Source organism: Nanorana parkeri, unplaced genomic scaffold, assembly GCF_000935625.1.
Source record: "Nanorana parkeri isolate BGI_ZX_2015 unplaced genomic scaffold, ASM93562v1 scaffold882, whole genome shotgun sequence".
Lineage (NCBI taxonomy): Eukaryota > Metazoa > Chordata > Amphibia > Anura > Dicroglossidae > Nanorana > Nanorana parkeri.
Window position 1 is genome coordinate 142,150 of NW_017307150.1, and position 25,089 is coordinate 167,238.

Sequence of the window (25,089 nt, forward strand, 5' to 3'; positions counted from 1 at the left end):
AGATTTAGATTTAGAAATGATAAACTTAATTACCTACACATTTATCTATAGAAAAAAATGTATGGAGTTGGGGCTTGGACTAGGAACTATGATACTTTTGTAGTTGTTTTCTTATGCTGTGTATACTTGAATCCGTATTCTCAGTACAATTATACTCCTAAATAAAAAAATAAAAAATGCTAAACTTTTTAGAAATGACTACATAATGGAAAACCAGAAAGCAAAGAGCAGGACCAGTAGTAGGTCACCACTACTACCTGGAAACATCTAAACATCTAAAACAATTACGAAACAGCATCAAAGCCCCAGATCAAGTGTGCAACTAGTGCATCGGCAGTAATATGGGGGGGGGGGGGGGATATATTACCTGAACTTCTTTTTTTTTCTTTGTCTTTCCTTCAAGCACTATATAACCTAAAATGCAGAGCTTTACAAGCACATATGGTGCGTGAAGTGAACATGGATAATACATTAATAATAGAAACCTGCAGTAATCGCACTCTGCCAGTTATACAACAGCAACACAGCATGCCTTGAGTGCAAATTAAGTAGAACAATCAATTGAATGATTTGTGTTTGTGCAATCCCAAACTGAAATGAGAATGCAGTGTTTGAAAGACGTATTATACTTAAAGAAGACTTTACTTACTGTTTTACATTGATCAATATTCCTGACTGCAAAAACTAGAATATGGAAAATACAGAGTACTTAAACAAATTCACAATGTGCAGCTGCATTGTAAAGACTTGAGTACCCAAGTGTTACAATATAGAATAGTTCTATAACTAAAAGTCAGCAGCTATTCAGTGTGATTCTGTTTGTCTGACCTTCCAGTGAAATCACTTTCTTCCAATGACAATTGGAAAAATTTAATTCTTCATTGCTATAGACGAGACCACAGCAATAAGGCATTAGTATTATACACAACACGGTCTCTCACAAATGTAAGTCTTAGTAAACTTCTTTGGGAATAAAGTGTAAAGAATTCTGTTCACAACATAGGTTTCAGTACATATATATTACAACTGTATGTACTTGAAAGCATTGCATGTATACAGTATGTTTGTTTAGCTTGTTGATTGGGTCCAACTCTTTATAATCTCATAGGTTTTGTCAAGATCGCCAGTTGATTAAGTCTAACTCTTCATGACCTCATAGGTTTTGGCAGGATAGGCCTGTTAGTCAGCATTTGTTTTTAACAGGGTTATCCACAAAAGAGTGAAGAGTTTGAAGAAGGCAGGAGAAGTGATCAATCTAGGACAAAATAGCTGATTTGGAAAAATTCTCCAATTCAGCTCACTTTCCAGTTCAGCTATGTTGTCCTAGTTTTTTCACTTCTCCTGCCTCCTCCAAACTCTTCACTCTTTTGTGAATGACCCTGTATGTGTTTTGCTAGCATATATTCACTGAAAGTAAATATCAGCTAGATCCCTAAAGTAACCTGTAAGGGAACATGTAGTATGGGATGATTTAGAGACTGCATTTAGTCTTAAGGGAATTATTTACACCAGGGCTCAAAATTTCCACTTGCCTGCTCGCATTTGGCGAGTAAAAATAAGGTGAAAAATTTTGACATTTGGGTCTCCAAGTACTGGTCCGCGGACCAACTCCGGCCCGCGAGCCGGTATATGTGGCCCACAGCCAGCTGACATGTCAGGCACACGGTCGCAGACCGCATACCTGACTTGCGGGAGCAGCTCCACGGTCTGCATCTGTGTCGGATGCAGACCGCAGAGCAGCTCCTGTCAGCTTTGGCCGGAGCTCTGACAGACCACACAGGGCGCAAGGGGTTCTTCAGTCAGAGCGGTTAAGGCCTGGAACTCGCTGCCGCAGGAAGTGATTGCAGCTAAGAGTGTGGAATCATTCAAGAAACTCTTGCATGCGTTCCTCGTAGACCATAACATACAGGGGTACAGGTACGCCTAAGAGCAAAACCGCACATGAACTAAAACACACGCACACACCTGCTCAAACATAAATGCACACACACAATAGGTTGGACTTGATGGACTTGTGTCTTTATTCCACCTCAAATACTATGTAACTATGTAACTATATTATTTTATGTGTATGGGGGGGCTTATAACGGGTGAGTGTATTATTTTTTGTGTGCAGGGGGAATTTTATTATTATATTTGTGCAGGGGGGGGAAGGTGTAACGTTGTTGAGCAGTGTATTATTGTGCTTTAAGCTGGCCATACACCTTACAACCATCGCACGACTTTCGTTATGCGATGGTTGTAAGGTGATTAAAATCTCGTACAATCTGCCCATCTTGGACAGGCAGATCGTACTTGCGATCATCGCAAGCCCTCCCCGCTGAGGGGAGGGCTTCTGATGATTGCAGTGCTGAGCGGGCAGTGTGCACTTGCACACACTGGCCCGTGCGGCATTCGTCTTCCGACCACGCCACCAACCCGGCAAAAATCGTACGATTTTCGGCAGGTTTTCCAGCGTGCTTGGAAGACGAAAGTCGTACAACCTTACAGTAGAAGCGGTCGCACGCTGCCCATACACCTGCTGATTATCGTACGATCGCGGGATCACCCACAACTATCGTATGATAATCGGCAGGTGTATGGACACCTTTAGTGTATGTGTGTATTAGGCCCCATTCACACTTACAGTATATTTCAGGTGTGATTAGAGATTCCTGTGTCAGGAACTTGCGTTTTCCTGCAGCAGGAATCCCTAATCTGCCGTTTACAAGTGGCAACTATCATAATATAAGAGTTATCATAAGATTATTTAAGAGGGTGTGTTTAGGGGCGGAGTTAAGGCCGGGGCAAGGGTTAGGTAGGGCAAATGGTGGCTAGTGACTCTTAAGGCCTGGCTAGTAGCTCAGGACTTGAAATTTTGAGCCCTGATTTACACTATTTAATTTCCAACATGTGACATGCTTTTGAACTTCTGAAATATTTATGTATCCATTTATTTATTTGGTTCAGTGTTATTCTAAGGCCTCATATGCACTCTAGTCTGAGTATATAGTGATGATGTGTTTAATTTTTATCAGTTCCCTTTTACTTAAGGCAACTACACCTATTGGTACTCTTATTACCCCAGCACTAAAATGATAACCTCTGGCTGTTGGCATAGCTACAGGCCTGCAGGGAAAACGTAGCGTAGGGCAGTGGAAGGTGGTAGCTTAAGGTGCAGAAGTAAGAATCCGTGAACCATAGCCAAGGGTCAGGGCAGGCAGCAGACTAGAGAGTATCCAGGGCAAGACAGGGAGAAAACAAGAAGAATCTGATAAAGGTAGCCAAGGGTCAGTCCAGAGCTATAAACACAGTAGCACACTTGTTCAGCCAGAAAATGCTATCACAAGCACTGAAGCACAGGCTCATGATGTTTAAATAGACAGCCTCCTGAAACACAGACCAATTCCAGCCGGGAGGCATATGACCAGATACATTACTCCACACCTCAACACAGGCTGCCTAACATTTGCACAGGCTTCCTGAAAGTTATCTACTACAGGGCAAAGGTAATGTTTGCTGAGAACCCATTTGTACAGCAGGTCCACTAACAGACTTGTGAGTAGGTTGAAAAGGAGCACTGACCTTAAACTGGCCATAGGCCAATGATGATTAGATGGGTGTTACAAGTACCCTAACTTAATTTCCAGCTAGCAAAACTGTATCTATATTTGCTCCAGTTTTATTCTGCAACCCAATAATGTAGCTCTAGCATGTGTGTTTGTGTGAGACATAAGGCTACACATTTTTTTTCTCTCCCACTACCCTAAACAAAACACTGATTGGGACCGTACAATATCGCTGTTGCCCACGGATGAGAGGAGCCGGCACCTGCCTTTAACAGAGAGCCGGGACCTCCACGGAGACTGCAAGGGACAAGCGCTGGAAAGTGCTCGATCTGCTGTCGGGTGTTTCTTGAGGGAATTGGAACGGAGAGATTGGAAGCCTTCTGCTCCTGAGGGATTATATTACATATACTCACTGATTCTGGTGAGTACTGATTACCTGGGGGACGGTTGATTGGAAGATCGAACTTATAAGGACTTTATATTTATTTTCGTTTGCTTGGGGAATTGGACTCAATTGATTTTTATATATTTTATTTTTTATTTATTTAGTTTGCACATTCAGTTTGTCTTATTGAGTACTTTAGATCCAATTTATTTCATATCTATATTAGTCTCTCACTTTGCAATTAATTGTCATCTGTCAAATCACATCACAAATCAGAAGTTTGGAGGAACTATTTGCACTTTATCTGTACAATAGTTTTTCGTTAATTTTATTTTATTAACGGTTTGACACAAAGGTTTGAGGATTTGTCACTTCTTTACCATTCACTTATGAGATAATTTTATTGTTAACATTTTTTTCACATTGTGTTGCATTGTATCCACGTAGAAGTTTATGCTCAGATTTATCAACACAAATGAGGTTTAGACACTTTGTTATCACTTGATTTATACATAGTTGTTTTTGATATTTTTTCATTGGGACGTTATTCACTTATATGTATATACACATATATACACCTTGAGGAGGTAACTAGTCCCCCAGTTCGGTGGATATATATATATACCTTCAGAACAAGGCAATATATTAATTTATATTTTACACCTACTTTCTTACGGAATCCACCTTTAGCGCTGTGTTATCACTTGCATAAGGCTACACATAAATCATATTCATTAGAACCCCTGCATGGTTTTTGCATGTATGCTTGAGCTACAGGGTAGATTATACAGTATGCCAGTAAGCATTGTATGCATCTAAAACAACTAATTTTGCATAAAAATGGTCTGCATTAAAAAAAACAAAATAGGACCTATGTGTGTCTACTTATCCTAATCATGGTATGCAATACAAGTTTACCCTGTTTTGCTCTGTATAATATATGTTGTCAATCAAAATGATACCGTGGACCAATCATACACAAACATAGTATTCTTGGGTGTCATAATAGTAAAAATATGTTGAATGATTTAAACAGATTTTCATTATTAACAATAAAAGAGTTCCTCTATATGACAAACACAAGCCTCTATTACTCTTTGAAGCCTATAAAATATAGGAAAGAGAATAGCCCAAAAAAGTATTCTCCCTTTAATGCTACATGCTTTTCTTGAACAGCTATGGAATTAGACAGTATGGTTCGGAGGAGTGCCCAAGCCTGAAATTATTAAATACCGTTTTCAGATAAATTTAATTGGAGCCTGGGGAGAAATGCAGCCACTACACAGGGAATAAAGTAACTTATTGATGCATATTGCAAGTATTTCATTAATACAGGTTTCCTATTTATTTTAAGACTTCATGTATTACTAAAATACATTGAGCATACTCTCTTAAAACACAGAGAAAAAGAATATATGGATACCAGAGTCTCAAAGAAACAATGTTTACATATAGGAAAAAGTGCAAAGGCAATAGCGAATGTTATATGTTTAGTAACTTCTACCTATTTAAACAAAACGCACTAAAGCACTGTGTATTATAAACAAATGCCATTTTTTGCATGCACTTCCATGATGGCTGTATGGCATTTCTCATGGCGGGTTTCCTGATGGTAACAATAAAGGACCATGCCTGCATAATGTGTGTTAAAACAGCAATTGTAATCTTCATCGAAAGCAGGTTTCACAGGGTAACAATGCCAGAGCACAATTGGGAGACAGCTACAGACCGTCATCACCCAATAACAGGAAGTGCCCAAACAAGGACCTTCGTGGCTGGATTACCAGGTAATATTTGAATAAAAGCTAAGGATTGAACATGTTAAAGCATATATATAGGATTTGAGTCATCGAGTTCAGATATATGTTAATATACAGTCATTAAAATACTGTATAAGTGTTTTGTTCAACTGAGCTTGTCAAATATGATATTTATGTTGTTTGCACCTCTATGACATATCATCAATAAAATATTTGGTGGATATGCTAGTGTTCCTGTCTGAAAAGCCAGCACCATAGTTTGGAGGGCTTTTCTACAGCTGCTGACATTTCTACAAAAGAGCACAACAGAAATAGGAGATGCTAAAATAGTTACAATTTTTGATATTGCAATATACATGTCTACACATTTTCTTGACCAGAAAATACAGAGACTATTTCCAATAGCAGTAAAAGAATCTGCAGCTACTTAGTATGCTTAAAGTGCACTTTATGATGTCTTAAATACTATTTGAACCTGATGAGTCACAAGCCTAAAGATCTCTGTAACATCATATCTTGGCATCCAGGTATTGGGAGAACCTTACCAGATGTTCTAGGGCAGGGAGTTATCAGTCAGGGGTTTCCTAACATGACTATGGGCTAACTGAGGGGGTAAATGTTGGCTAAGGTCTCATGCTACTTAAGTTCTGGTGGAGAGGCCATTTAGATTTCAGGCATTCATTCAAAGTGTCATGCCGACAGTGAAGTTGGTGCAGTCAACCACCAGCAGGCACAGCATGTTGGCTTGGTATTCTAATGTCCCAGTGTAAGAGGCAAAGAACAGATATAGCAAGGTATAATTTTCCTTAGAGATGGGACTGTCTTATGGTTCCCCATCCCTCCCTAATTGCCTAAAGAAGAGCGCTGATATGACGAAAGAGATCCTGATAAGGGAGGTAACCGACCCAGAACGCACTCATAATATTGGATCTACGACAACCTTTCTTACCAGTTTGCCAGAAACTTTAACAGCAAAGGCTTGTTGAAAGAGACCTCAATATAACATTATTTTTGTCCTACAGGGAAAGAAAACAAACTTGTTGAATGAATGAAGTTTGCATAATTGATACATTTTAATATGAATTAGCAGTTTCCTGATTTGTAAGCTTGTATTAATTTCATGTTCTTGCCATTTTCATGTCTATTGATACCTGTAGGCACACATTTCCTGATGGAAGGGGTAGGGAGAAAAACAATCTGATAGAATAGAAAATCTGTTTCAATCGCTCTTCTTCCTCCCCTAATGATCTGTCACAGTCAGCCATTTTACCCAGCTTTAGTATGCAACAGAAAATCTACTTCATATCTGGTGGACTGATGGTCAGACAGAGAGGACGGATCTACTAACACATGCCCAGCACATGATTAAAAAATTTTTTTTGCAATCTAGAAAAGTTTGAAAACCTATTCCACATTGTGTTTGCTAACAAGGTTACAAATAATGTCAAACATCTTAAGTCCTATCACGGTATGAGAACTTTTATGTGTGTGATACCTTTTCATACTGGATAAACTTACATTTAGGCTTAATGGTCCTTTAAAATATAACATCAAATGCTTACTCTATGGCCGTGTCTATCTAACTGTTTGAGATGATGTCGTGAAAAAAAGAGCTTTCATCTATCCAAAGGTCTGGGAAAAATATAACCTACAAATATATAATAGTTTCTTTTTATAACAGAGGGTCTCTGGGCAATTGTAATGAACAGACCAGACACACAGAAGGGGGTCAGGTGGAGCTGTGTATCAGAAAAGGAAGCAGATGTTTAATTTATTCAATATACAAAAAAAACAAATAACATTAAATATAACTTTATTCTATGTAATAGCATGCTATTAGTGAACAAATAAGGATGCACTAAATACAGCCAATTAACTGGTTTGCCTTTTTTTATTGTATTAAGAGAACAGCTGTGGTGTGCTGCAATGCACATCCATTGGCAAGGTGCATTGGGGTGCCATTATGAATGAATGGCACCACAGCACATCAACCTGCAAAGCATGTGTTTTCACACACAGTAGCATGTGTGTTACTGCAACAGTGTGAACCTGGCCTTTATTAATGCTGGTTGCCACTATTACCGTAGGTTTGGAGGTACCCCTATACTGGAACAGAACTGGTAAAGTTATTTTTCTCCCCTCTTTAATACCTACTCCTGAGTCAGACCATTAAATACCCAAGTATTCTTACGAAACTGGCTTTTGTAAATTAGATGACTGTATTTCTATTTATTCTATATGACCCTCCAGTCCAGCATTGTGTAGAAAACCAAAATCGTCTGTTGATCAGGAGATGGAATTTCTCCAGTACCATTCGCTGTACCATTCGCTGACAAGCTGTCTAGGACTCCTCCCCAACCTGTTAGCCTGCTATCTGTTGTGACAATCTTCCAAGATATAGGAAGGTATAGGAAGGAAGGCCTTCCCCAGCACCAGAGCTGGATTCCTCAGCCACCATGCCAGAGACAACTTGGTCCTTGGTCCTTGGACAGGGGAATTGGTTTATTCAGAGACTAAACTGATTGTCCCACAATGACAGGATGCTGAGTTGTAGGGGTCTGGAGTCGAACTGAGCAAATAGGACTCGAAGGAGGATACCATCAGCCACTTTCGATTTTGATTCCAGGCCTGAAGAGTTTGATGTTGAAGAGTAAACAGGAGAGTTTGAAGCTTTTCTTACAGAAGACACATTTTGGCTTGAGCTGTCTAGGATCAGATCCAGATATTCTAAGTGATGGGGCAGCTCCAACCCAGACATCTGAAGGTTCGAAATTTAACCGAACCTGTTCAAAGTTTGAAGTGTCCATGTTACATTTTGGTCAGGAGATGTTTTGACTGTTCCCTCAACAGGAGGTCATCCAGATATCCCACAATGGGGATGCTCTGGGAGTGTAACGAGCAAAGGAGAGGGACTAGAACATTGGTGAACATGCAAGCAAATTTAAGGGCATTGAACTGGAAGTGCCGAGGACATACAGCAAAATTACCTTGATGTCTACAGAGGCCAGAAAGTCATCCTGATGAAGGGAGGCTATAAGTAATCTAGTGGATTTCATGCAGATTGTTTGTGGTTAAGTGAACACATTTAAAGCCTTCAATTATAAGATGGGGTGGATGCCCCATTTTGGTTTTAGGAATTGTACAAAGGTTAAAGAAAAATCCTAGAAACCTTTCTGTGACAGGAACAATAACCATTGGAAAGGTTTTAGTAGTCTCTAAGGGATCCTACACAGGTAGCAGTACTAGTGAAAGCTACAGGATTCTCCTCCATCTTTAAGTTGGCACGCACTACATCAATAATAGCCAAAATAGTTTCTCTAATGGGTCCCTGTGACCCATCAGGGATAATATCATCTGGCAAGGAATTTTGAGACTCTTCATCAGATAGATCTTCTGCAGCCAAAGGCTCAGGGGCACCTAAGGCTGCAGGCAGGTCAGATATTGATTCTGCAGGGGAAGGCATTGAGGCATGCTTACGGCCTCTATGGTCAATCAACAATTAGAATTTAAATTTGGTCCATGAAATCCTGCATACCTGAAGTTAAATCCTCTTGGGTTAAAACTGAAGGGGGGCACATCAAACAAAGCTAAAGAAGGCTCCAAAGAATGTTAGACACTTAAGCAGAGAACGTTTCAGGCTGTCAGTGTCAGGTCCTTATGAAGGAAAACTGTAGACCGCCCCAAAACTGCTAGTGGATCATGAGCCAGAGGGACCTGATATAGTGGGTCAGCTCCAGGTGTGTTCGGGATCTGACATGTTTGCACTTAGTGATATAGCACTCAATCCCTCAGTGTTATAACCCTTTTTCCTCAGGGCCACAACTGGGCCACAACAGAGGCTGTCATGGCCTATCATGGCACCTTAATGCGATACCCAGTACATAAAGGTCACATTCCAGGCAGGCCACACAATCATTTAGTCCAGAGGGGGTCCGGGTAGGGGCTATGAAGGTATTGCTGAGGATACACTGATCTGGACAGGAACATAAAAAGAACAGCTCAAGCTGGGAGTGGGAGGGATTATACCAGGCTGGTCACTCCTCCTGTAGGAAGCAGTATAACCCAAATGTCTCTGAATCCTGTGTCCCTTAAAGAACAAGAAAGAAATATGCAGACATACTGTACATCTATCTATACCTCAGTGTTACCTGCTGTTTTAACACGTATGTACAAAAATACCAGAGCTATTTTCCCTTCCTTTTTCTATCGCAAATGGCCCGCGTTCACAGTGCATACAATTATATGATGTGTCCCTGTTGCCAGCAAAAGTCTAGTAAAGATTAATATAGCTGTAACAAAAAAAAGGAATAACTCTCCAGTGATTCTAATAACCTGATTTCTACTAATCCTGTTTTTTTTTTTTGGTTAAAACCACAGGGATGAAAAATTCTTCCGAAGCTTTACTCAGCACTCAATGAAAAAAAGACCATTAGTGTTTTATACCTCAGTCTTTTTCCAGGAGTGTTCCACATTAGATAACAGTGTTATTATGCCAACCTGAATCCAGTTAAAGATAATGATTTAATAACATAATGTTAATAGAATGTATAGTACGTGTTTACACTTAAGAATTACTGTATCAATCTCTACATTAGTTTGTCTCACTATTTTTTACCCAAATATTCAATCATAATTTACTACATCAACTTCAAGTCATCTTTAAATTGTGGAGATCACATGCAAAAAGATTCAGGTGGTGCATATAGTCATGAAAGTAGTATATTGATCATGCAGCTAGACAGTCAGCTCAAATGTTGCACACTGGCGGAACTAACAGTGTCTCAGCACCGCCACGTCCCCTCCCACCCCAGAACGCAGTGAGCTAGCCGGGATGCGATCCAGTGTGTTCCAGCACTAAATCCAGCACTACTAAATCACTGGATCTGGTGTGAACTAGCCCTGAAAGTCATAACAATTTGATATAACTGCCCTGGCAGCTAACATGAAAGACAAAGAAGACCTTTTTTTTTGGCCACACACAGAGAAGCAGCCTGGAAATATGGAAAACAGGGCACTTTAAGTATGGCAAAAACGTGAGAAAAGGTTTGATTAGTGGCGAAGATCACCATGATTTTACACTAGCAAACTGATTTAACTAATATATTTCAAGATACTCTGAGCAGTTTGAAAGTGAGACTAGTTGGTCTGACTGAGAGTCAGCCTGAACTTCCTCTCATTAACACACAATGGGGTCGATTTACTAAAGGCAAATAGGCTGTTCACTTTGCAAGTGAATTTACACTTTGACGAGGAAGTTTCCCTTAGCTTAGTGAATGTGGTGAATCTTCACTTTGTAAAGAATACCCGACCATGTACAAGGAAAATTTAAAAAAAAACTGCATTTTTTCTTTAACATGATTGGGTGATGGAAGTCAACAAAGCTTCTCCTCATTCACTAAACTTAGGACAAACTTTCCCTGCTTAGTGCAAATTATATTGCAAAGTGAATGGCCTATTTGCCTTTAGTAAATCAACCCCAATGCCTTTAAGCCTTTAACCCTATGTTAGGACAGACAGTGTTCAAATCTAGTTTGTAACTGATAATGAAATCTGGCAGCACAGTACAGACAGGGTTAATTAAAGTAAACATAACTTCGTACAGCCCCCCTTAACACTACATAGGGGGGAAGCTAGATTGGATTTCAAAGCAAGTATAAAGCACTTAATGTAAGCAGGTAAGTTATGCAATGTGAATGGGAACATGTAACAAATATAAAATAGGTAGCAGTATACGAACAGACCGCACTATCCAGAGAATTCCAGTAGTGCAGACTTTATTAAAATTCAAAGCAAATCCAGTATATCAGTAAAAAAGTGTATAAAGCTACAAATGCCAGCACTGCACACCCCCAACCAACTACAACCTCTTACATGTTTCACCCGAAGGCTTATTCATAGACCTCTATGAATAAGCCTTCGGGTGAAACATGTGAGAGGTTGTAGTTGGTTGGGGGTGTGCAGCGGTCTGTTCGTATAATGCTGCATTCTAAGGTGGAGACGCACCTATTGGACCAGCACCTGGGGAGTCCTGATGGTGGCTAAGGAATTGGAGTGGTGAGATTTCCTTTGGCTCGTTAAATATAAAATAGGTGTTATCCCAATTTGGCTGCAAAAGGGGAAATATACTTTAAAGGTGATATCAAACATGAATCTAATTACACAGAGATACATGCCAACTACCATACCTACAAAATATGTGTACTTATGTTTAGCCAGTCTTATGATACACACAGCCCAGCCTCTTAACATTTAACATGAGGGTTATTCAGAGCTTACAGCTCTGCAGCATTCTGCCTGCAGCAGCACCACACACTGAAGGCTCCCTTTGCTCTCTCTCCTTTCTGTACGCTGTCCTTAACACCTACTGCTTCATCCTCCAATGTGTTAAACATAGCAGAATGCAGTTCTGCACCACACACTGAAGGCTCCCTTTGCTCTCTCTCATTTCTGTACGCTGTCCTTAACACCTACTTCTTTTTATTCTCCAATGTGTTAAACATAGCAGAATGCAGTTCTGCACCACACACTGAAGGTTCCCTTTGCTCTCCCCCTCCTGTACACTGTAAACACCTACTTCTTCATCTTCCAACCTGTGAAACACATTAGGATGACAGCACTGTGCAATGCAGTAGATCCTTGCTAGCTAAATGTGCTGGCACTCCCACTATTACGCTGAACTCTGGTGTGCAGGCTATAAAGAGAAGTCAATAAAAAGAAATATTGTTAGCTTTCAACTATTTATCATACTGCCTTTAAATCAGTTTTAGTCACTTAAATCAGCTAATCACATGCAAACAAAACAGTTTTTCCTTATTTTCCTTATTTATTAAGCTCACCGAATATTTACTGTGCTAAGTGAACCGTCTCTGCTCCTTTAGTAAAAGCATTGCAATGTATGCTATTTGCCAGCTCCTGAAATTAACCGGACATGCATCCCGGGATTGGCCAAGTCTGCACCAGCCCTTATTGTGAATGTCACCCCGACACGCCACCAAAATGCATGTCTAATGCAGCGTGGCAAAATGTATGGTGTCCTGTGGGTTGCATTGTTATGCAATTGCCAGCTCCTGAAATTAAACAGCTTTACCACATCATGTGTTATTCTTTTGTTATCACTGTATACAGAATGGGCGGATTGTTGGTTATGTGTTTAGATGAAGCACTGAGGTCTTGAGAAATGCTGAATTAAGTTTTACTTGCTTAGCAGGACATTACATGCATGTATATAGGAATACAGCATTATGAGAGAAAACATATATACAGATAGAACTTCATGTATATATATCATAGACAAACATGCACACAAAGGGGTCTATTCACTAAGCTGCCGTAGTCAGCCGAGTGAAAGACCGATCTGAAGTGAAGTGAGCCGAACACTGTTCGGCTATTCACTTCAGGCTGGTACGGCTGATTTCAGCTGTACATCGGCTGAAATCAGCCGTACATCGGCTTGCTTCGCGCGGCTTCGGGTCGGCCGAACATGCTCAGCATGTTCGGCCGACCCGAAGTGCAGAAGGAGTTTGACTCAGCCGATCCAACATCTGGATCGGCTGAGCCGAACCTCCGGCAGGCTTCTCACTGCTGTTCGGGCTATTCTTAAAGGTGCCGAACAGCAGTGAGTGAATAGCTGAATGCCGCCTAGCGGCATTCGGCTCAGCTGTTCTGCTCCCTCAGAGGGGCTGAGCAGAACAGAAAAAGAGTGAAAAAAGTAAAAAAAAAGTAAATAGAAAACGATTGTGCGGAGCTAGCAGTGACAAGCTTGATCCTTCGGCAGCTTTGTGAATAGACCCCAAAGACTAGCATAGACCAGCATTGCACCACAGCGCCATCTAGTGCTCAAAATACATAACAGTACATTAGCATAAGCTGTTGTATTTCCAACACATATTTGATTTCATTTGAAAGCATGCAGTTCTAACAGAGCCTAGCGCTATACAACCTAATAGTGCTCATTAAATTAAACACACTTCCCATACTAGATGCAAACGGACAACAAAAACTTTCATTAGAGGCAGAGCTATGACTAAGGTCTTGCCCTGGCACAGTGAAAACTCCTAACAGCAACAGGAGTAAAGAGTGAGAAACCTCACTCTGCACAGTTTCATATTTTCTAATGAATAATCACACTGTCAAATGCCATACCTGTAGTAACTGAACATACCTGTAGTTATTTAAATGCCATTGTATTGATAATTGGTTATAACTACAGTTTCAGTCTAGGACCGAGCAGTCTAGGGTCGGTCTATTTTAGAAGGCAGATTCTGGTGAGTTGGTTCAGTCATCACCTTTATTCTTTCACATCCCTGGCTTTTTTACTGCCACTTTGGAGTCTCCTCCTGCCACAACTCAAGGATGGACTCCCTGGTTGCATTCTATAAATAAGTGAACTATCCAACAGGTCTTTGTCATTGTTACTGCAAAGGAACAGAACTAAAAAATGAAGTTTAGAGATCTCTCAACTGGAATCCCTCAAAGTTAAAGGCAACTGGAGGGTGTTTCAACTTGTCAGCATCTACCATAAACTGATGTATCAGTTTTTGATGTACTACCCTTTCACATTTTTCCTGTGTAAGCCAAAAATCAAAAGGCTTCTATAGTTGAATGAATTGCTTATCTGAGATTATTAGTAAGACTCCAGCCAAATTGTGACACTATTAATGGCTACTCTGGGCCAATAAATGCAATGCAAGTGCAGATGAAATTGCCTAGTCACCCTAGCTATAGCACAAAGTGCTTCCCAAACATTTTACTGAAATCATTTTAATGGGAATAACCTGAGTCGATCTACTAAGTTGATGCCCTATTGCCGTTATTAACTAATCCTTACTGTATATTAGACACCTCTACCCGTCTATTTTATGTAGTGTTAGGCTACACACTTTAAAATCTAGAGGATTAAATTTGGATTTGTATCTGAGTTATTTCTTGTAATGTTAAGCAAAGTAAGAAGGGCGCATATGATGTGATAATGTTAATGTTTTAATATTTTATTCTGGAAACATTGAATAAAGTTACAGGGGTTTTAAAGAAGAACACCATGATGAATTCAATTTAACCCTTGCAGTGCGGCTACCCAAGTTAGGTGCTCGTTTTGGTCTAGGGACAAAAATAAAGAAGATTCACTCTCCTGATCCTCTATCCCACCTGGCTGCTAGGGCAGTTCCTAATGCCTCTTCTCTACCAGGCTATGGCAGACTAAGCACTTGGGATGTCATCACGCTTAATGTAGGTCCATTAGACTTGAGGATGCCAAGAGACATACCACAGCTGGAGCAGAGGGGGAGAGAGTTGAGCAGTCACAGGATCAAGGATCAGGTGAGTGTATCTACTATATTTTTGCATGCAGAACAAAATAAGCACTTAACTCTTGCATTTGGTGGGGGGCTACGTTAAAATAAGTGATACATAGGTTACCACTTACGGCTGGAAGCAGCCGTACCAGCCTGAAGTGAATAGCCGAACAGAGTTCGGCTCACTTCGGGTCGGTTAGTCACTCGGCTGCCTAAGGCAGCTTAATGAATAGACCCCTTAATTTTGCTCACTGAGCTGCTCGGGTAAAACTTGCTGGAAAAAAACAAAAAACGATCTGTTCTAATAATAACTTTACTGTTAATAAGTAGTTGTTGTTTTTTTTCTTGGGGGGGCATGTTGGTTAGGTTAGTTTATGTATAGCAGTGTTCTCTGTATTTGTGTTTGGTTTTTTTTGTACTTTGCATTTCTGTACTGTCACATTCATTTTTGTATTTTACTTTTTTCTTTTTGTGAAAAAACATAATACAAGAGCTGTTTTTGGCACAAAAGAGGATCATTTAAAAGGGCTTATATAAACCTCATGAACCATTTAGGGCTTGTTCACAGCAAATATGGTGTGTTCCAGAGCAGTTAGCTGCTGGAACGCACTGTACTCACACAATAAACGCCTATGGCATTCTGGGGCGGGAGGGGGAGTGGCTTTGCATTCAAGTCAATGGCACCGCAGCCATATACCCTGCCTGCAGTGTGATTGCCTGGAACGTGTGGCAAAGCAAGACCTCATCCCAATTCACTCATCTTTAATATACTGTAGATAAGCTAAACATTTGTTTTTAAAATTAGTTGTGAATGGCTCAATGTCATCTGACCATGAATTTATCTGATAGTGAGGCTTAGAACGCTAGACACTAAAGTAACAAGGAAGGAGAAAGGACAAGAGAAGCAGTAGATCAGAGAAAGAGTGGAGAAGTGAAGAGGTGGAATAGAAGTAATATGAACACCCTGGATGAGTATTTGTGAATCAATTAAAGTCACATGACTAACAGATAGACGTGAGAGTGAGGCTTGGAACTCTAGACATGGAAGTAACATGGAAAGAGACAAAAGAAGCAGGAGATTAAAGGAAGAGTGGAGAAGCGGGAGAGGTTGACTAAAGGTGATATGAATACCCAATTATCTGCAGATGAATCAACCTCAAGTGATTACAGATGAACCTGAGAGAAAGGCATGAAACTCTAGACATGGAAGTTACAAGGAAATAGAAGGGACAAGAGAAGCAGGAGAGGAGGAGGAAGAATGGGGACGCTGGGGAGGTGAACAAGTGGTGATATGAACACCTTGGACAAGGTATAGTAAAGACTGTTATACGAAGCAGGGACATTAAAGCGCGTACACATGGTTGTGATTGTTGTCCCACTGGTGGAATGGTGGGGTGAAAGGTTATATTGGTTTCATCTCACATGGTATAACGGACTGATTACCTAGGAAGATTCTGGCCTTGGTAACCCATAGAATCTTTACTGATTGCAAAGTACAACAGGAGCAACAAGTTACAACAGCAACCCAGTCTATACAAAACCAATTGCTGCTTCTGAGAAATTCTAAACCCAACGACTTTGAAATATGATGTCTTTCAAAAGGTTGGTCTCCACAAATAAATGCTTCAAACTGGGAAATATCTTAAAAATATAGACAGACAAAATCTATAGTTTTATTTTATGACTACGTATAAAATACCCTTGCTGAATAAAACCCTTCAAAGACTCTACTTAAAAAAAGGAAACTAAAAATGTATGATTATATGCATATGTAAGGTACACAACAACAAAAAACAAGCCACTTCTTGTAAGAGAGCATTTCCATTTACAAGGTGTAAAAACCGAAGCCCAAAGCACACATACAGCATATTAGGTGTAAAATCTGTGCAAGCACAGACAAGATATACTACTACAATGTATACTAGTTCATTTTCTAAAAATGGTATTTAGTAATAACATAATTTGAAATTCCTTACACTCCTTATGTCACCATAGGAGCAGAGCTAAAATTCTAGGAACTGCAACAGTGAAGATACACTATGCTTAGCTCATATGAACATGTAAATGGTAGGCTGCATTATGCGTCTACCAGCATATATTGTAGTCACAATAATGCCGTTATCGCTGCAAAGAGCTTGAGTGCCAGTCATAAGTACAAATGCATCAACTGGTCCAAGCAATTCAAGATACAGTTCAGATCAAGCTAATTTGTGGGTGGTAGATATCAGTGAAAATCACCTTATTTGCTTAAAGTGACATTAAAGTCAAAAAAAAATTTCCCCCCCGATGTTAATGTCAGCACTTACCTTAAATTATGTCTCTTATTCCGATCTTCTTCTTCTTTCCTGATGTTTTCATCTGTCCCTCCAGCGGTGCGGCGGCTCTCCGATCCAGCGCTGACTGCTCTGTCTCTCCGATCCAGCGGTGTCTGCATGCGGGTGCACGCGTCCGTACACTTACCTTGCGTTTCTGCTTGTCTCCCGGCCGAAAATCCGAACTGCGCATGTGCCCGCAGCCGAACAGTTTCGTTTTCTCGGGCGGCAGCGCGCAAAGAAAAAAGGTAAGTTTACGCCGCTGTTTTAGCTTTTTTTTTAAAACTGTTTGCCTATATCTACTGCTTGATAGCAGTAGATATAGGCAAAAAAACGGGAGGGTTTAGAACCCCACTATTTTTGTAGTGCACTCTTTGCACTAATGTTCCATGGAGTGTTGCAGGTGAAAGCTATACTGTAAGGGGTCGAGAAGGTTATTATCATTGAGATAGCAGTTCAGACAGTTTTAGAGTAAGTGTTTTAAGAGTCTGAAGGTAATCTGTTTGTTCAGATTAGTGCATTCCAGTTTGGCCTTTTTAAGTATAGTGGTGACCAGTGCAGAAAATAACAAGGAGTCTGTCATGTACCAAATGTGGTGGTTGCAAAGCTTTGAAGCTTCCAGATTCATTATAATTGCATATCATAAAGATGTTTTTATGTTCAAGACAGAGTGTGGGATTCTGTGAGATTTCCATGGTCCAGTTCCCAGAGTGACATATTAATTTACTGGCATGTAGTAAACCTATGAAAATATTTTGCAATATTTTTTATTCAAGGGGAAACTTAGTAAATGACAGCCCCTTTTAGACATGTTAAAATAATAATGATTTCATTGAATATGGTTTCTGATCTCCGTTTTTTACATTTTATTTGTATCATGGTCAATGGACTCCCATACTTGTTCATCAGGGAGGGGATAGCAACTTACCTGCCTAGCCATAAGTAGGCAAGCTAAACCTACCTATCCATATAGAGATTTAAACCTATTCAAGAATTGCAGAAAAGCCTGCAGCACGATGATGGGGTAGACATTGTTTGCCCCTCCCAGCAGCAATGGCACAATGCAGAAAAGCATATTGGCTAGCTTCAGCAAAGCACAGGGTATGCTTATTTCCAACATTCATGTCATGAAGATACCAGTTATATGCTTAGTGTATCAGGCTGGTATCTTTCCTTAGAACAACTATAGTGTTATGCCCAGTCTTCACCAGTGGTCCTACATTACTTAGTTTCAGTTCAAAATACGCAATAGGACATATCAAACTGATCATTTTAGAACAAAAATGATTTAATTGTTACACTTTTCAAATGCGAAGTAGGTTGGTATGAGAAAGTTAAACTGATTATTGTTTATATTAGGTTAGATTACATCATTGTGAGATGATAAATACTGCAGATGTAGCTACAGCTATCATAATATATCAGAGAAGCTGAAGTGAAACTGCTTTAGAATCTGATGTTAAAATTGTTCAAATGACGAATTCAAATTTATTTTCTTATATTTATATGTGTGATGATTTCCTACAATTTTTTATCATTATTTTCTTTGTAAAGGAAGCACACTACATGGTTCTAAACACAATCCTACTAGTCCTATTTTCTGTAAACCGCATTTAAACTTTCAATTCTTTAAACATCACAGAACATGTGCTACCCTAAGCAGGACACACGTCAATTAGATTTTCTTAGATTTTAGCTGCTAGATCAACAAAATGAACTAATAGCTATGTAGACACTCACTTTGGTGGTCCAACAGATCAAATCTGAGTGGAAAGCTTTAGCAGAACATTTTTCCCCTTAAAAAATGCATAAAGCAACCTAGTAAAGCAGATCGCTATTTGTGTTATGCTGGGCTCGCACAAGAGATGCATGCATTCATGTGCCTTATTTTGTATTATGAATTTTGATGTGCTGGAAATTACAGCAAATGCATGACTACATCTGGTGTGAACAAGGCCTAATACTGGAGAAGCAGACCTGAAGTGCCAGCTCAAAACTTGCTGATTAGCTGAACAGGAAATGCAAATGACAATCAAGTAACGGATATTAACTAGACATGTAAATTTCGTTTTGTTCCGAATGTATATTCGTACGGATTTCATAAAATTCGGACAGTCGGATGCATCCGAATTTCTGAATTTTAAAGCGTCCGCATGTAAACGAATCCAAATGTTGTTTAACAAAAATTTGGATGCATCCAAATTTCATTTCAAAATTGAAAGAAATAAAAATCCAAATGGATCTGAAACAAAGCAATTTTTTTGCGGAGTTACATGTCTAATATTAACACATAAGCCTCATACCACATTCCCCACCTGAACAGTTCTCCATAGATGTTAAAGATACTGGTCCAAAACCAACCATTTCACGTTTCACTAATCCCAGTTTGAATACTGGTGCATTATTTGCTTTTGCTCAACTATGAGTACCGAGCGATTCAGATGAATGCCTTTACAAATAAGAAATATTGATTTGGAAATAAATAAGGTTTATTGACTTAAAAGGGCCAAGGACCATATATTACAGTTCAGTTTATATAAAAGACTTTTGATAACATTGATGGAGAAATACACAAGGACAGGTGGTATAGCATGGAACAATTTTGCAATATACAGCTGACTTACTGTCCAGTAGTCTCATGTAAACCTCAAATAGTAACTCTGTGAACAAACCGTGTATGAGGTGTAATGGGCTCATTATGAACTTATGTTTTCAATAAATTAAATGTTACCAGATGGTTTGATGTTTTTATAATGTGGATTAACTATTTTTCTAATAAAATGTGTTAATCGGCATTGATTAATGCAGGCTCAACGCAAGGGCACATAGAAAACAATCATATATGCTCACACCATATATGTGAGTTGGTGCATGTCTGCATTTTTATGCAGCACACTGCATATCAGGGCACTGCATCACGTTGCAATGTGCTGTGGTGCATAAAGTTGAATGAAATATCATTCTATTACATTTTTAATAAAGTTAAAAAAAAAGTAAACAGTACAATGTGGTCTAATAACGCATCAAATCTCCCTTGCAACGCATACCAGTATTCATGCATTATAAGAAGCATAATGTGTGCGGCTGGTGCAAACAAACTTTATGAGATAATTGAATAAACATGGTACCTTAAACGCCCTTACTCTTACTTGAAGATGACAAACAAAGCTATATAGCAACACATACACAATAGACCACGCTGCAAAACACACATATGTCCGATATCTTAATTTCTGTGCCGATATGGAATAGTTTACATGTGTCTGGGAATTCAGTGTTTAATGTAACACTCTTTCATAGTAACTATTTAGGTCCTCGGGGTTGCATACTTTAGATGCTTTTCTCCCATTTAAATCTATCAACATTTTTCCTATATTCTGTATTTAGAATTGTGCTTCTACACACTTCACAGACATAAATATTAATAGAGAGCACATCGGACTTACTGAGCTGAAGAGAAAACCTTCGCCATTCATTGCCGCGTAGAGTCCTGCCTTAACTCCTTGTATTGCAACCACCCGGAGACCCACAGGGATTAGATTAAAAAGGGCTGAATCAGAAAAAAAGAAAATATTTAAAGATTTTAATTTCCAGTCATACCATATGCCTAATAGTGCTTCATAAATATATTATATGTTTTGTCTCCACCACTGAGGGAGCTTTTGTAATGGACAGTAGTAGTTGGTGTCCCAGTTGAAAAATAAAAGGGGCTTACTACACATTACTACTATATTTCATGGGTAAGAGCTGTGAAATTCAGCTGTATGGTGGTCCCTGTAGTCCCATGCTCTGTGGCAGCACAATATATGGTGTGCAGTCAGTAGACTTTCTAGCAGATATAAATCAGTGAGGTATAGTTTAGCAGAATGTTTACAGCTGTTGTAGCTCAACCCAATTAAAACTTATCAAATATATATACACATCTAAAGGAAAGTTCTTGTGCTCTTTGACAATCTTCCAAGCAAAGAGCAACAGTATACATTCTCCCTACTAACTAAAAGTAAAAAGCATGAATTCCTTTTCAGTGCTTAGTTACCAGCACTGCTCAAATCTTTCTGGCTATCCAAGGGAGCATATTTCTCCAGGCAAATTTTAACATGGACTGTGTTACCAAACAGCTGGTTATTCACAGAGCTTTTCAGCATTTTCAGTATTATGCAACTCCAGCCCTAAAGGAGAGGTAATGGGAGAGTAAAAGGTACTCTTCTGAATACTTTGAGCTGGTGGTGTGACACTGCAGATGCCACATGTCGGCTCTATAGATCGAGAGCTGAGCGATCACAAACTGCTCACCACTAAGCTCACACTCTTCGCCATCAAGAGGGAGGTGACAATCAGCCACTGCTCCCCACAGGGATTCCCCCCTTCCCTCTTTCTATTCCTCCAGCATTCATTGGAGGGACAGACAGGGGAGGTGGTGGGCACAGCTGGCTCTGGCATTAGAGAGGCAGAGCCAGCTGTCAATCAGGCAGCGAGTTGTATCCAGACAATATTGTCGGGATCCTTCCTGGCTACAGTGCAGCTCTGCCAGCATATAGCAGGACTCCTGTTACCCAAAAAAGAACTAAAGCTAAAAAAAAGTATTTAGTTCTCTTTTAAACTTTATATAAAGTTTTACATTGCTTTCTTCCATGTTGTGAACACATAAGTTACAGGACTACTTTTTGCTATAACATGAGAAAAATATATTTTAAAATCCTCTGCATATTTGTTTCTGACCAGTGCTTATAATAAAAGGTATTCTCTTGCTGAACATAGCTGCTTTTGTCTATTGCAAGAAGTCCATCTCTATACATACAGAAGGTCTGTGTTGGTGTAGAAACAGACATACAATATTGTGGCTCTAACATACTGCAGTGAACAGCTGTTTTATCAGTCATTTGTTTCTGATGCTAAGTCAAATGAAGTCCCTGATAGGAAACTCAACAGGCATTAAGCATGATTTATAATTGGAATGAAAAGGGTGATTTTCCTTACTGTAGTCGCTGTTTTCGTCCTTGGTCCCATCAATGGTGCCATCTGGGTGCATCTGCAGGAAGTATCCCTGCTGGCTGAATAACCTTGTCACAATTCCTTTCAGCTGGGGTTCTGTAAAAAAAAATACCATCAATACAACACATAGAACTGTGCTCAGTGATTGTACATAGGAGAGAATGCTTAGTCACCAGGATAGAAAGTGAATAAGCTAATTATGCCTGGCTAGATCACCTGCCTCCAGATCTTTCCAGCTGTGATTCTATGACATGCAATTGTATTAGGAGGGAAGATGCTCCAACAACTTAATCCAAAGGAATGAAAACAGATAAACAGCACTTCCCGTCTCTGGCAACGTCATTAACTTATCCAAATTAAATTCTTTCTATTGTGTTCCAAATATACTGGGAAATGATACAATAGTATTTTTTTTAAAAACACAAACTAAAATCAAGTCTACTGTTAATCTGTATCACAAAGCAATAATGCTCCATAATCTGTTACCTTAAAGGTGATTTCCATTATAAATAAATAAACTTTCAGACACAGTCCCTCTCTACTAGAATGACTAATGTATAACACTAAATACAGTTTAGACAGGTCACCCGTGTTACTCAAAGTGACAGACAGGATTTCTGTTTAATCTGGAAACCACCTATAAGGTTTATATAATTTGTTACGTATTTTACGTACATTTTTACCCCCAAAAATCTGCTAATTAAAATTATATCACATTAGTGTGACTTTTAAGTAATGTAGTAGAATGGTAAAGCTCAAAATGAACATATGTGTTTTATTTTAGATGTTTATTTCCCTTTCTACACCATTTTGCGATGCAGACAGGGGAAAAAAACAATGCGCGTAACATTAAGGTAAGTTTATATCAGTTTGACAAGGGCACAAATGAACACAGCGGCGACTTTATCACAGGTTTGTGATCGCTAACATTTGATGCTGGCACGGTGAACAAAAATATAATCTAGATCGGGGTACTGAACTAAAAGTCAACGAGGTTAGTGAGTAAAATTTTCATAGGTCCGAATCACGGTCCAGACAGAATGGTCAATCAATCCGTGTCTGTACCTCAGTCTGCAATTTAGGCTGTATTCACACTAGCATCTGCACTACAACGGACAGCTGCTGGTTTGTGTTCCCAAGCACAGTGCAGATGCACCCATCCTGGCACATCGCACTGTTTACTTTTTTATTTTTTTTGTTAGAACTTTATTGAAATGTCATGAGTGATAGTTCATTAAGTTCTATGGGAACAGCAAGGTGCAATGCAGTTGTGGCCTGCATGCAGTACTTTTTTTTCAGCACACGCATCCGCAACGGGGTGGTGTGAACTGAGCCTATTGGGAACAAGGCAAATTGCCTTTTCTAGCATTGAGGGTGCACTGGAAGCTTTAAGGGAAACTCTGATTGAGGCAACTAATAATTAGTTGTCCCTATAAGAGCACCCCCTTACATTGGTTTTCCCCATCAGAGTCTCCACTTACATTGGTTGCCCCCATCAGAGTGCCCCCTTACCTTTGTAACTAATGTAAAGGGGAACTCTGATGGGGACAGCCAATGTAAGGGAACACTCTTATGGGAACAACCAGTGTAAGGAGACATCCTGATAAGGACAATTAATTAGTTGTCCCCATCAGAGTGTCCCCTTACATTGATTGTCCCCTTTAATGTGCCCCTTTATATTGCCCCCTTTACATTGTTCCACATACCTACTTTAATTTGTAGGCCAGGGGTGGGAGAAGGAACAGGCTGCAAAACTGTAAAACTGGGGGTGGGAACACATTCAACATCACTGGTTTCTAGGAGCGCTGGCAGTCCTAACAAACAACCAACAACTGCAGAGGAGGTGGACACCTGACGTCGGTGCCACGAGTACAAATCATGGGGCCCTGTACAGCCTACCTGACAAGGTCCCCGCCCCCCCCCGCACATACAATTTCAAATTCTCCTCTTTGCCTCCCCCCACAGAGACCCTCCAGTGCCTGGGTGACTACACAGTGTGGGTGGTGTAGGTGCACAGTGTGAGTGGTGTGGGTGCACAGTGTGAGTGGTGTGGGTGCGAAGTGTGGGTGCACAGTGTGAACGGTGTGGGTGCACCTAGTGGGTGATGTGGATGAATTAACTACTGCGGGCATTCATATGCAAATCACACAGCAGTTCATGAATATGCAAATCTCGAGTGAAGCACATATTCAGGCAGTCCCTGTCGACCGGGGCCTCTGCAAACCTGTTGGAGCCTGGGCCTGGTACAGGAGGGCTGCCTGTACCCACCTATCTGCAGCCCTGTCTGCCGTCATTGGTTGCTAGGGCACCAGCGGTCCCAGCAACCACTGACTGAAGCGGAGGAGGGGCCTGTGTTGGGTTATGGCTGGCAGTTGTTTCCTGGATTCAGAAGCTGAAGTATTCACTGTCAGCCAGCCATAACCCAGCACAGGTCAGCAACCATGGATTAGACAAAACCGCCACTCAGTCCATGTCCGGACCGCGGTCTGCCATTTAGGGACACCTGATCTAGATCATCCAATAGAATTGATAAAACCTGGAGATTAATCTGGGAAGGAAATATTTGTATTCATTTTTCCAATATATACATTACATGGAGGGACAGCTTTGTCCCCGCCTCCATGTTTAGTGGAAGTGCTGTGACATCACTTTTGATGTCAACATACTGCTGATGTAGACAGTAGAAGCACTTGATTGTTTGAACTCCTGGGCTTAGCACCGGGTTCCACCTGTCAGATAGCTGGTTCCTCCAGAAGCCACTGAGAATGGCCATCATCTTAAAATGGCCCTGTGACAAATAAT

At 40.1% G+C, this 25,089-nt stretch overlaps 1 protein-coding gene across 4 annotated transcripts in view; it reads right to left on the reverse strand.

Annotated features, from left to right (window-relative positions):
- Window positions 1-25,089, reverse strand: part of LOC108794659 (fibroblast growth factor 12) — a 421,105-nt gene that overhangs the window by 101,082 nt on the left and 294,934 nt on the right. For 3 of the 4 annotated variants that reach the window (XM_018565741.1, XM_018565738.1, XM_018565739.1), the window contains 2 exons: window positions 22,273-22,383; window positions 20,742-20,845 (listed from right to left, as the gene is read on the reverse strand). In XM_018565741.1, the coding sequence (XP_018421243.1) occupies window positions 20,742-20,845; window positions 22,273-22,383 (215 nt within the window). Of the gene's footprint in view, window positions 1-20,741; window positions 20,846-22,272; window positions 22,389-25,089 lie in introns of all 4 variants that reach the window. The other variant, XM_018565740.1, reaches the window with a different exon arrangement.